The 14,451-nt window shown below is 43.5% G+C and overlaps 1 protein-coding gene across 6 annotated transcripts in view; it reads right to left on the bottom strand.

Moving 5' to 3' along the window:
• Positions 1-14,451, bottom strand: part of SLC8A3 (solute carrier family 8 member A3) — a 114,188-nt gene that overhangs the window by 89,447 nt on the left and 10,290 nt on the right. For 5 of the 6 annotated variants that reach the window (XM_032691060.1, XM_032691057.1, XM_032691058.1 and 2 more), the window contains one exon: positions 2,540-4,351. In XM_032691060.1, coding sequence (XP_032546951.1) covers positions 2,540-4,305 — 1,766 coding nt within the window. In that variant the 5' untranslated portion in view covers positions 4,306-4,351. Of the gene's footprint in view, positions 1-2,539; positions 4,352-14,451 lie in introns of those variants that run through there. The other variant, XM_032691063.1, reaches the window with a different exon arrangement.

Below are 14,451 nucleotides of genomic sequence, written 5' to 3'. Positions count from 1 at the left end.
ACCCAGTGTCTTCACACAGCCTTGTACCAAGCAATATCGTGACCCTCTGGGTCAGCAAAACTGTCCCAAACACCCTATGCACCTATCTTCCCAAACTGGGCTGAACAAATGGTTGGAATAGTAGCATTATAGGTCTGAACTCCAAATTCAGATCTAAATCACCTCAAATTTGTTTGCAGCCTAAATATTTGCTAAAAATTATTTTTCTGCATCCAGATTTAGAAAGTAGGAAGTACAAAGCAGAAAAGGAAGAAGATATTAAACCCACCTATTACTGCTTCCAGGTTTCTACAGCTGCTACCATCTGCACTTCAGAGAAGAGCTAGCAAAATGCAGCAACTGACCTGTGTTCACTGAATTTAAAGGCCAAGAGCTGATTACTGAAAACTACCTCCACATTTCCAGACCAAAATTCCATTCCTGTAATTCCTGGAGGTGTGAATAAAGGAGTGAATAGGGAGTGAATAAAGGTATGTGCTGCCTGACATGATGTCCCTCCTTGTTAGGCTTATTAGTTTGATTAGGTGCTATGTCGAGCTAGCTACGCTAATTCTAGCTTCAAAAGAAATTAATCTCTGCTAGCCACATGGTCTCCATGGCCACTGTGGCTAGTAGGCTTTGATCCCAGCAGGTTTCTGATGCAGAAGTGAAAGTCACATTAATGCATCAGCTGTCGGCACACTTGAAGCACATCACTAATGCCTCACCTATGCTCTAGGGTATCTCTGGGTCAAAACCAACAGCATTAAGGAACCTACACATACTTGTTTTCTGGACTGTCTTCTTTTTCACTAGAGTCTGTCCCACAAGGATGCGCCTGATCCCGCTGAATGTGATTTGTTTTAACCCAAGTGAAGCAACTATATGGGTATGTTCTGACCTGTCAAATTTTTCAAAGACAAAAAGAATTCTTCCATCGGCCAGAAGATGAGAGAAAGGAAATATAGTTTGGAGGAAGATGACTCATGGGCTTGTTCTCTGGCATCCCAAATCTGCAGGCCTTTTACTGATGGGTCTTCTTCAAGCAAGAAAAGTCTCTTTGCTTGAAGACCTGGTTGAATCAAGGTAGTACCCATTATATTTTAGGTAGCCTACTCACAGGAGACTGTAATCACACATCTGACATTCTTCTTCACTTTCTCTAGAGAAATCAGCTTGCGGCTCAATTAATAAGACTAACCTGCATGGCCCACCTCCCTGAAAAAGGCCAGATGAGGACAGCTGATCCCCTTCCATCTCTGACAGTGGCTGAAGTCAGCCAATCAGAAGCTTCTCTTCCTTTAGTAGGAAGAACACGTACTTATAATCAAGTATCAGGGCAGTGGATATTAGCTGGATTAAATGGTTTAGTGGGTTAAGGCAGCAGGTGTTACTGAATTAGGGCATCCCTACTCTATAGTACTTAATATATTAACATCCTTCTGGGTACCGTATTGGGAGGCTTGGTACAAAGACTTCCTTTCTCTGATGCCAGATGCAAGTCTGCACAATTCTTCCTGCGATGGGTCAAGTGATTAGGTTTTAACAAAAGGAACCTAGGCACTTAACACTAGGGAGTTTTAGCACCAGGCTCACACCCCTCTCCCTACTCAGGTAAGGGATTTTTCTCATTCCTCCCTAAAGTTAACAGCAGGTATTTAGAGCAATTAGACATTATTGCCTCTCTGGTCTTTATTACTTCCTAGCTTAGTATTGGCTACTTTGTACGCAATAAAAAAAGCTGAATTAATAGGATGCTACTTCCCTTCTTTATTCTGTATGAAAACACTGGGTCATGAAGCCACATGGACAGGTTGTGATCTGCAGTGCTTCGGAGCATTATTGCCATTTGCCACGGTATTTGATAAGGGGAAAAAACACAGGTAGTAAATGAACAGACATAGAAAAATCATAGAGAAGGTGATGTGGGGAATATGGGTAGACCATAGGGACATAAAGGCTGGAAGGATTTCAAGTCCAGCGGAATAGCTTGCAGCTGTGCCTATGCTCTAAATTAGCTGCCCCATGGATCTGACTGTTGCACAGGCAAGCCTAGGGACACAGGTATGATGCGCTGCTCCTTTGAAAATAAAGCCTCATGTCTACTAAGCAGCTCTTGCTTGCCTAGGAATAACTGTTGTGAACCTTTCATCTAGGGATTGCAAAAAACTCCTGTGAGCTCTATGTTTGGTGTTCAAAAAGAGGCTTTCCCGTATTCGCCTAGCCAAGTAAAACCTCATCCTTTTCCTTCTCTCTCTATCTTAACTCTCCATTAGCCCTTAGCTTTAGTACAGGACCTCAGAGAATGATACACTTTCCTCCTATCCCCTGGCCCCCAGTATTTCTAAGCCTCAATTTGTCATTCCCAAGAGGGAATGGACAAGAGCTTTGAGCTCTTAAATCCTGCTGTTGGTTCTTGCCTGAAAGAGGTAAGTAGGGAAACTGATGGAAAAGTGAAGAAAGGAGCCTGTCCCTCGTCAGCATTCACCTGTAATGGATGCAAAATCTGGGGTTAAACACCAGAACTAGACCCAGGAACAGAAACGAATGGGGTACTTACACAGTTTCATCATTCTTGAACTCCAACTCCCCGTAAGTGTCTTCAAAGTCTTCTCCACCTCCTTTCGCTGTCCCTTCTACTGTCCTAAATGGCACTATGACTGTGCCGCGAGCACCTGATGTCCTTAGGACTTTGACTTCCATCACACCGATGCTCTCACTGACATGTATAATGTCACACTCAAATGTGAAGATGCCAGCATGGTCATCATCCAGGATAGTCACTGTGGCCACACAAGGAGACGCCAGTATGGCCTTTGGGTATGGGGAGTTATTGAGCTCTGGAGGTTCCTCACTCTCCACCACACGGAGATTACTGAGCCGCACAAAGAAATGCTCATCTTCCTCAAATATGTCATCATCAATAATGCCCACTGAGAACTCCTTCTGGGTCTCTCCTGATTTCAAGACAACAGTCCCCTCTGTGAACTCATAGTCAGCACCAGCATTGGCAGAGCCATCCTCTGTTTTATAGTCCACATAGATGGTCTTGGATATGTCCCCTCCTTTCCGCACCACTGTCAGGAGAACGGCACCACAGTTCTCAAGACACTGGTAGGAGCATGGGTCAAAATAAATTTTGGAGATGAATTCCTCAGGTTCCTCTGGCCGCACCTCATGTAAGCTGGTGCTTTTCTTGGCTTGCTCAGCTGCATGCTTTTTCAAAATATTGCCAGCTCCCGTCATCATTCTGGTTGCTTGAATGCGATAAAAGGCTCTGCTCTTTTGCTGATGAGATAACGCATAGTAGTTAGCCATCTCCACCAGCTGGTCCAAGTCCTTTTCTGGGTGCTTTTGCTTCAGGTCCTTAAGGATCCGGATCATCTCTTTGCGAGATTCATCCACCTCCTTCCCCTCCACAGTCACTAAGTTCCCATCTAAAAAGTGGGAGTTCATCATCTTGCCATCCATTTCAATTCCCTTAGGGTGATCACCTTCTGATTCTATGATAATGCCCCTGTGCTTGTCAGTACGGTACTTTTTGTGCATATACTTATAGAAAAGCAGACGTCTATCTGCTATCCAGGCCAGAACGACACAAAGTGGAAAGAAGAAAAGCGTGAGCAGGCCTTCCCAAACCTGAACCACACCTGGAGAGAAGACAGCGAGGATCATGTACAACCAGATGTAAGCAAAGATGCTCCATGCAGCTGTGACAAAGAAAACCCTTAGGTGTTTTATCTTTCTGGTTTCCCCGTCAGGGATCACATAGACACAGATGGCAATGATGATAAACATATTGAAAGCTGCGCTGCCAACAATTGTAGACGGTCCCAGGTCTCCAGCTATGAATCCATGCCCACACACTTCTATCAGAGACAAGAGGATCTCAGGAGCAGAGGAGCCCAGAGCCATGAGGGTTAAGTTGGAAACAGTTTCATTCCAAATCCGAATGGTGGTCGTTGTGGTCTCTCCATTTGGTTTCTTAATAGTTATTTCTTTCTCCTGTGATGTAATGACCTCTATAGATGCCATGAAACGATCTGCAATGATGGAGACTCCAAGGAACATGTAGATCAGTGCTACAAAGTATACGATAACACGGGCAATTTTGTCCCCAAGGGATGGGTTTTCTGGGTACCATATTGGCAGGATAACACCCTCCTTGCAGTCAAAAGATCCTGAACACGAGCTGTTTTGTACTGAACTGGTTGAGTCTCCCGTCAGGCCAGCATCCACCTGCAAACCATGCAAAAACAGCACAAAAGTAACCAGCCCAAAATGGAGGAAGGCCGAGGTGACAGGCTGCAAGCTTAACCACGCCATACACAAGATGCAGCTTCCACTGCGTAGATCCAAAAAGGCCGAGAACCTGAAACAAACAAAACAGAGAGGAGGGAGGGAAGCATGAGAGAGAAGGAAGATGCAAAATTTACCCAAACACACTTCAGTATCTCACCACTGAAGAGTACTGGTAGAGATGCATGGGTTGTCTCTCTGTCACTTTGAAGAAGGTATTTAGCAGGGACTCTAACAAACTGCAGCATTTACATGCCCTGCAGATGAAGATCAATTGCTAGAAAAGTAATTCAGAGGAAAAGTGTATATATATATATAAAATAGCCCGTTCTTGACCTACAACATGTGCAACAGGAGAACTGAGTGCTCAGCTGCCACTCACCTAGTGATGCCATGGTGTTTCACAGCACATAGCACTTCAACTCAGTACAAGAACCCAAATTTAAGGGCTCCTCTACCTCACTACACAGGGAATAAAACAAGTCAAGCAACCACTAGCAACACAAAAAGCAACTTTTAAGGCCAATGAGCAATCTCCAAATGAAGTCCATTTTAGGATATAATTCAGTTATAAATTATGGAGTACCTTAGTGGCCAAATCATCCCTACAGCCAGCCCCTCCTAATAGCTGCAGAGTCTCCAGAAGGGCCCTAGGGCTCCCACAGGGCCTCCATTTTAGGAGGTAAAGATATCATCCCAGAAATAGGGGAGAGGACTCGTGCTTGGCAAGGCCATTTTTCACTAACCTTTCTTCTGTGATCTGGATGGTCACATTTTACATCAATAATCCTGTTTTTAAATAGTCACAGAAACCTACAAAACCAGTACAGTTAGAAAAAAGTTGTGCTCATAAACTCAGACAGAGCAAAATGCAGGTACCCACCAACATTCCCTCTGCATTCCTAAGAAATGGATATATATTAAAATATCTTCTACAATGACAGTAATCTCTAACCTAAAATACCATACAAAAACAATAGATCTGATCAATGTATCACATAGAGTTGGCATATCACTGCCCAACAATACCTTCTATTACTTACAGACTACATTGCTGCAGGGCTTGCACTGCTTAAAATTGGATTCTGAACCCTTCAGATTGTCACAGATCACACTATCCTCCTTCCTTCCTAACAGACCTCTGGAAGAATTTGGTCTCAGGCTTAACCAACAAATCACATTTGTGAGTCCAGACACAGGCAAGTATCTCACAGGAAACATCAAACTTAATAGCAGCATTATCTACAGCACTTGGAAGGTTCAAAAGCCTTAACTCCCACTAACTTTCATTGTGGTTTGTGCTGCCAAATGAGCAGGCCTGGGATTCATTTCCCCTACTGTAACTATCTAAATCTTGGGCAGCAAGTCAAAGTCACTTAGGCTCCCTTTGTAGTCAGTGGAAAGAGACAGTCATTTCCAGGGGACAATCCTTCCTGTCCCATCCTGTTCTGACACAAAAGACGTATTTAAAACACACGTCTCCAGAAGGGATTATGTCCCTTCCCACCTCTCGCCATGGTCTCAAGAGGGTGCCTAGTCAGTCAGTTTAGAGCAGATGCCTAACCTTCAGCTGGCAGCAGTTCGAAGAGTTGAATTGACCCCTAAACACTTGAGGAGACTCCCCCCTCCCTCCCTTGCACTGTAAATATTCCAGGCAACATTACTCTGTTATCAGCATTAACAAATGCATCTCAAATGGCTATTTTATCATCATGTTGTGTCACTCGCCTATTTCCAAAAGCAGGTGCAATCTTCCCAATATCAACAAAAACCGTTTTCAACTTTCAGATAAAAATCTATAACGACAAGCAAAACAGGAAGGAAAGCGTGAACAAGCAAATGAACAAAACTGCTCCTGACAAAGCACAGCAGAGGGGAGAGAATTGATTATACGGTATCAGGATCACAAATCCATGTCTGACACCCTTGATATTAAAAAACAATATAGTTCTTCATGCTATGTAGACTAATTCAGAAGAGCAAGATTCTCCCACGTTTGCCTACATACCTTCTCACTCCAATGCCTACTTATCTATCTGCCTGTCTTCCTTAGCTGCGGTGCCTGATCGAGCTCCCAGGGATCAGAGGGACCTCAGCCCCAGCAGGGGCTGTTAGAGAACCCAGCCCCAGCTCCAGCCTTGAAGTTTTGTAAAACGCCCCACTGCTTGCAGAGAGTCACAGGGAGGACTCAGCTAACCAGCACATACGACCTGGGTTCCATTTGATGCTCCCATTTTGTCCTCCTTCCCTCTCCACACGGTATTTTACCAGATTTCTAGCTGCAGGATGTTGGGAAATCCCTGAGAAAGAGCCAGTGAACATGTGCAGAGTGACTACGAGCAGCAAGCCCAAGATCTCTGGGCTGCAAGGTAGATGTGTGCACGTTCACAGCAAAGATGACACATTCCAGGTGCCTCTGATGCAAGGTGCACACAGAGACCAACTACACAAGCACAGCAGCTCCAAAAATACCCCGGGTACATCAGATCATCCTTATCCATACTATGATTGCTGGCAGGTATCCACCAACCTCTTGACACTTCCAGCTCCCAGCTCCTACCTAACTGTACCACAGCCAGTAGCTGCTGTGTCTTCCAAGTTCAGCCATGTAGAAATGGCTGACAGAAAGACAGGAGGAATTTCAAAAACATCTACATGACTCAAGCACCTAAATTTGGTTTCAAAAATGACTTAGGAGTCTAAGTATCACTTAAATTCAGAGCCTTGTCTAGGAATAGTTCAATGACTAAATTGCCCTCTGAAATAAATCACTGCTACCACCAATCTCCTTCTCTGTGGGACAAACAACTTCTGTAATTAACACTATCTGTCTAACTTCTCTAATGCCATGATGGTTTTTATTGCTAGGCATTTCTCAACACACTCCAGGACCTTGTCAGTCCTGCTTAAATTTTTAATTTAATTTTAAGTAGAGGGTAATTTTACTATTTGTCAAATGAATAGTATATTATTTCAAAGACAATCTCTACCAGGGTAGCCTCTGTTTATGTGTTTGGACCTCCAAACTCAGGCTATGTGTTGTAGACGAAAATCTCAGAATTTGAGTATATTTTTCTTCACTGGTTTTCACTTGCTTTGAGAAACATTTTAATGTTAAGTGGAGGCCACAATCACTTTTCTAAAATGATATAGTAATGACCCAATCCTGCAATTCTTTGTCACAGGTAAAACTCCTCAGGGACTTTATCCACACACATGCTGTTTAATACAATCTTAATACGTGTTCATTAGCAACCTAACCAATCTGAAAAATACAGTGAAGCATTCTTGTGGTCATCCCCCCTTGAGAACTGCTGCAAAAATGACTTATAACAGAATAAAAGTATCAAATTTTAAAACTGCTCTTAATAAAACATTGAGGTAACAGTTTAACACTCAGGTAACAGAAGGCAGAAGAGCTAAAACTCACTCTGTAGCTCTAGGTCAGCAAGGTTATTTATCCAAGGTGAAAGTTCTCCCTCAAATATAACTACTAAACTCAGCCAAGAGATCACTGGAAGGGATCTACGTAGTCTGGCCTGGCTCTGGCCAGTAGACACATCTGTGCAGTAGACACATCCCCCATCTCTCTTCTAAGTAGCGGCATTAATTTCAGCAGGGCTGCTTGTGTCAAGAGCCATCCTTCAGCATGAGTCCTGCTCTGAGGATCAAGCCTACAGGCAGGCTTGCAGCTCAGTCCTGCGTCCTAGTCACCCAGGAGGCACTACAGTGTCACTTTTCTGACACGAGTGTGACAAAACACATCCACATCTGGCACAGTGAGGTGTCATTCCAGCAACATCACTGCAGGATGCAAACAACAGGAGGCTGCAGCAGCAGTGGGAAGTCAGTTGGTGCCGGATGATCTTCAGCTTTATACCATGAGGACCATAACTTCCACTACCTCTTTGCTATCGGACATAATTTTCTGCTCAGTATTGGTAGTGGGGGGACCAGATAGTATCACCTATCTGGCAGGAGAAGTTCAAAGCAATCAATCAATGCAAAGAAGAGACAAAATGCTGTAAGCATCACTGCACCAGAATGAGCTAGCATTCAATAGCAAGGCTCTGGGAAGACACATGGTAGTTATTTTAGCAGAGGGAACTCCTTCTTCTACAAGAGTTTACAATGGTCACATGATCCACAAATGCATAAATAGAACCCCTAAATAGAAAGATCAGTTCTTGAAATACTTCTGAAGACAGTCCAAAAAGTAGCATGGACCGTGCTTGTCATAATTAAGGTTCCTTCCAACCCAAACCATTCTATGGTTCTACAATACAATTTTATGATGTTTTATAATAGCTGAGTTTCAGAAGACTGATAGTTTGACTGCTATGGACCTCTATAAGGAAGAAAGCTGGGAAGGCTATACTGATCCCTTATAATTTAGCTTTTTACACACAGCTTCTCACATGACTCTAAAGGCAAGGATATTTTCAAAAGGAAGTATTTATAAGAAATCAAATCAAGATGCGACGTAACACAAAGATGGCTGATAACACGTAATCGCCACATACCAAATTCCCAAGATCACTGCTCATTAAATACAAAACTAAAGGCAACACCCTATTAATTTCTAACTTGGGCAAAATTCGCCTTAAACCATCACAAAAGCCTTTGGATTTGAACTGAAATAAGATTAGGTTTTCTGGCACTTCCCTCTCCTTCCCCTCTCCCTCCCATCTCCCAAATAAATCAGACACGGGAGTACATCTGTGGCCATATATCCTCTCTTCCCTGACTCTAGACCAGCCAGGAAAGGCTGCTGATTAGATCTCAGCACAGGGTGAGCCTCATTCAGGCGTGGGTGCTGCACAGGGGCCAGACAGAGATATCTCAAGATGAAGATGCACTTGACAAGCATCTGTCCCAGAACAGAGAGGATACAGCATTGCTATTAATGTCGCCTTATAGCCCTGCTCCAAAGCTGGGGGAGACAGAAATAAGGCTCAACTTAATAACATGACTTCACATTCCTCAGCTCCAAAGCACATAAAAGCTTTTTGATTTGAGCACACCAAGTTTTTTACAAATACGAGCAAAATTTGAAACTTTCTGCCAAAGAACATACATAACTGAGTTTTCACAGAAGAGGTATTATATACCTAATTCACGCTCCTCCCTCACCTGAAATAAAAGCACAGCGAAATATTTAATAAAAAACAAAGCATATTTTTCGATTGTTTCCATTCAAATGCTATTAAACCCCTTGCTCATCACTACAAGAATAGTATCGAGAGTACAAGTTAAGATTTATGTGCAAGCCAAAAGCCAGAGCAGTGTCATTAGATCCACTTTGTCTGACAAATGCAAATTTCCAGTACAGACCAGGCCTTAAATTGTCAGACTGATGGCACAAGTCTACCTGAAATGAGCACAACCAAGGACCCCAAGCTGACTTTACACAGGTTATGACACAGCAATAGGCAGTTTAGCTCTGTACTACTGCACCAGCTAGATTTTATGAGGAAAAAAGCACCATAACTCATGTTTAAGCCATACCAGATCCCCCCAGTTTGGCTCGATGGAAAAGATATGGCGAGGAGCTGTAAGTGTGCTCTGCACTTCATAGTAAACGTGCCAAAAGCCAAAATTAACTGCCTACGGATTAATCCCCCTGGTATGTGTCAAAAAGAGCCTTTCTTTTCTTTCAAGACCATGCAAAAAGCTACCGTAAAAAAAGCTACTGGCTCCCGTAGCAAGTCTTTTAATATTTACAAGCTGGTGTCTCTACTAATTTGAGCAGTACCTACCATTCTAGCGTGGTAAATGGGTGTTAATTGACATAATGACTCAAGTCTACTAATTCCTTTTAAAAGTGCTGCAGTGATGGGACCTGGTTATATCTGATGATCCCAGGGGCTGGCCCAAATGGAGCACAAGTCTGTGTATGGCTAGGAGCAACCTCCAAACACTCAACTCACCCTGGGGAACCGATCCATGCTGGGTTTTTTGTATTTTAGTATCCATGATGCTCCTGGAGAAGCAGTGGCATAAATAGCTAACCCATAAAGATGCCTGTACTTAATTGTCCTCTTCCGCACCAACTGCACTTGACTGGCCAGGTATTTTATTTCCTTGCTCTCACTTCAGCTGAAAAATATCTGTATAGGATAGACAGCTATAGGGATATAGGAGCTGCAGTTTATGCTCTGTGCACAGACACGTATAGGAGGTGGCAGACATTGCAGAAAGCCTTCAGTGGGCAATCACAGCCCCATCCTTATTTATGGCGTGGGCTAGCTCAGCCACGGTGTTTTTGCTCTTCCATTCCCCATACATATCCCTATTCTGAGATTCCTCAGCCTGAGAGACAGTAAGTTACCCTTTTCTACTTTTTTTCCTGCCAGAACCATACCTTTTTCACATTCAAAAAACAAAACCTGGTATTTAGGCTGACCTACAGATTAGTAGTGGGCATTCTCCTGCTTAAAAGGCAGTACTATCTGCTCTGATATAGATGAAGGTTTTTCTTTTCATGAGTATTACACAATCTTGCCATTGTTTTTCCAGTACCTAAAAATGGGCAGTTAACACAGGGATCTCTGGAGGCTATCTAATTCAACCCCCTGGCTCAAGCAGGGCCACCTACAGTCAGTTGCCCAGGACCACATCCAGTTGGCTTTTGAATATATTCAAAAATATATCTGAGGATATTGAAGGACAAAGGATGGAGTCTCCACAACCTCTTGGGGCAACCTGTGCCAGTGCTCAGTCACCTGCACAGTAAAATAATAAGAAACCACAGTTATGGGGTCCAGGACTGCTTTTGACCACCACACCCAGTGTTGGCGCATGGGAAGCCAGAGCAAACCCACCATGTGTACAAACTGCACTAGAAGCTCACTGCAGTCCATTGGTGGTAAACGTGTATTTGGCAAAAAGTCGCTGTTGTGACCTTTTAGAAGTCACTGTGAAGCCTCCATTGCAAGTTTAGAGGCAGATCTTCAAACATCAGTCCTTTCAATGCATTTAGAGGAACTTCTAGACACAATTAAAGTCTTTATGTGCTTGGATTCCAGTGCACATGTGAACACACCATTCTTCACAGTATGAACAACCCCAAACTGAGAGGGCACAATCTCCAGATCATTGATTTTACGCCCATAATGTGAAAGGCCCAGTGAAGAGGCTGAAAGTCCTTCCTTTAGGTTTAGGAGGCTGAGAGAAATACAGTAGTTATATATGGAGTTACTTGGGTCACCCACTCAGTAGTTCCCTGGCCTCTTCCATGGACTACAGCTGTTGGAGACAACCTGGAGTACCTGACAACACATGGGGTTGGAACAGGCACTGGTTTCTCTGCTGCAGCCTTTCAAGGCACTGGTTTTCATCACTCTCCCTCTTGCTGGTTTATGAAGAGCAGAAAAGACCATTTGGGGAACAATGGAGAAAGGGGAAAAAATTTCAGCAGTGTGAGGAAAACTTCTTGTCAGTACATTTTACGTACTGCCTGTGGCAACACGCAGGGTGTGTTATTTACTGCTCCTGCTTCACAGACATATTATACTGCTGGTTCAGGTGCCACCATCAGAGTGCAACTTATCACCTGGTGACTCACAGCATCCTACAGATGACAGCGGCAACTCGTGACATTCCTTTAGCACTCTGGTGACAGATCTAAAACTGTTACAATTAAAGACCCTGGGGTTTGTTGTCATCAGTGCGTTTGTGCTGCAGAGCCTGTAGTTATGTGCACGCAGAGGCACGCTAAATGGTAAATAAGAAGAGAAGTGTTGTAGTCATATCTCATTCTCTTCAGATCCAGAGCTAGGTAAGAAAAACAGAAGTTTTCTGACAGAAAACACTCATTTGAGGCAAACCAAACAAATCATGTGATTTGCTGGATTTGATGCAACAAGTAGCTAGGCAATGAGCCCTTCCCTGGATGGCTTGTGGGCTCCTGGGACAGCCATCAGCCAGCCATGCTGGGTGCTAACACCAGCAGCTGGGGCACACAGTGCTCCAATCCTCCAGAATGGCCTGTTTATTTCTTAACTTCTCCTTCAAGGAAATATAAAAAAAAATAAAAATTCTGATCTTTTTTTTGTCTATACACAGCAAAAAAGGCAAAAGAAGCAAATGGGACAATGGGAGACTAGGTAGAAAACAGAGATGGGAGAGGAGGAGGAGAAGGCTACACTTCAGAAATCATCTTTATCACTGCAGCAAAAACAAGTGGTTGTTGTTCATCATGTTAGACTGATAGGAAAGGCCCTTACTTAGCCCAATTAGCACAGGTTTCACTCATTTCACAGTAAGTTAGACCACAGACAGAAGAGTTGTCTGGTCCATGCCTCAGGGACTGCCACTGCATTGTTCCCCTTGTGAACATTATTTCCTAGTACTTTGTCCAGCTCAGTTTTAAATCATCCAAGTGATGGCATTTCCACAACTTCCCATAGACACTCTGCCATGATGTAATTTATCTTGGAGGTTTTAGCCGTCTTCCTTATATTTAGGATGAAATTAGGAAAATTTATGATGCTAGTTCTCATTATTGTGTCCTTGGAGCACTCTCAACCATTCTCCTCCCTGTCTGAGATTTACATGCTTCAGATACTTGTAAATAGCTGTTCTCCTCCACAGCTTTTCTTTGGCCAAAGCACACAAATTTATTTTAATCTTTATAAATTAGCCCAAGCTGCCCTTTAATCATTTATCTTCATCTCCTCTTAGTTCTCCATCTTCGAGGCGGTCAGAAGCAGACGGGTATCTGTGAGAGACATAGCTCAGTGCCTGCTCCCACCAAAACCAGCAGCAGACCTGCTCTCTTTGGAGCAGGAATGCCGTGCCTGGATAGTGAAGACTGGCCTCTCAGCATTACTGCACAGGAGGTTTTCATCAGATACCAGACCGCTACAAAGGTTAAATCAAGATTGATATACAGAAGCTCACTGTGTTGCTCACTTTTGAAGGTCTCTCCACCCATTTGCTGTGTCCCCAGCACAGTGGGGCTGGCATGAGGAGCACTGTGCTGCTGATCGGCATGTGTGGAATGAAAGCAGAGATTTCCAGAGTTTCAGCCAAAAAGTCAGGGTCTCCAGATGAGACGAGGGAAATACACTGTAACACGCCCACTGCTTTTGCAGATCTGAGCACAGCAGGAGGCATGAAAAATGCACTGAGCTACGAGTTATCCTCAAAATACCTCCCACTTCACTTGGAAGGTGCCAAAACCTGTAAATTCACTCAAATTGAATACAGTTATCAAATAAGATTCCACACAGCACCCTCACCCTTTACTGCCATATATCCCCATGTCTCTCTTATTGACAATTTAGATATCTTAATCCTTTGCTGTTTTTTCAGCTGCTAATTCTGCAACTGTTTTAAAAAAATAACTCCTCACATCCACCATGATTAATTTATTCTTCATAAGTCCAGGCTGTTTATTGCTCTTTGTTCATTTATGCACTAGTTGTTTACAGATTCTCTTTTAATATTAGCTCTGTTATTTGCTAGAGACTCAAGTCATGTTTACCATATGGTAATTGCAGAGATGACACGGACAACAAACAGTGGAAGCTGAGCTGCTACAGCAATTACAGTAAGTGGCAGCAGTCTCCAGGCTATCTGCTGCCCCACCTTCATTTTTTGTCTCCCCACCCTCTGAAGGCTTTCCTGTGGGCCGTATAAAGCCATATGCCACTCTGATCTCTATACCAAAGACAAGCGGAGATTTGTTCTTTGCTACAGCATCATCAGACAGGTTGATTCACCTTTTTCCTTTCAGTTTGTGTTCCAGCTGCAGGTCTGCTCTCCCTGGCTGGCTGCCCCAGTAATCTGAAATATTGTCTGAACCTAGACACCCTCAATACCCACTGTTACAACAGAACTAAATTCCTTCTTTGCCTCAGTCATGATCTCCATGTGTTTCAGATATTTCGCTGAAGGAGTCGTGAAGGACCAGATTTCAAAGGCTGGTTAGAAGCTTAAGGGATCGGCTCTTTTTAACCCACTTGGACACCTGGACCTCATTGAAATCACAGATTTTTCACTGGACACCTAAACACGATTTTAAAGTCCTGCAGAAAACCAAACAGGTGGCTATGAGAGGCTACTGCTGTTCTCTCCAAAGAAAGACCTGAGTTTATTTCTTGATTCCTGCCAAGAGCACCAGGCAGGTCCCACCCACACAGATGTCATAGGGCTAAGTCAGTTAAA

The sequence above is a fragment of the Chiroxiphia lanceolata genome, chromosome 6, assembly GCF_009829145.1.
Source record: "Chiroxiphia lanceolata isolate bChiLan1 chromosome 6, bChiLan1.pri, whole genome shotgun sequence".
NCBI classification, from domain to species: domain Eukaryota; kingdom Metazoa; phylum Chordata; class Aves; order Passeriformes; family Pipridae; genus Chiroxiphia; species Chiroxiphia lanceolata.
Note: the sequence above shows the minus strand (reverse complement) of the source record. Positions and strands in the feature narration are given on the sequence as shown.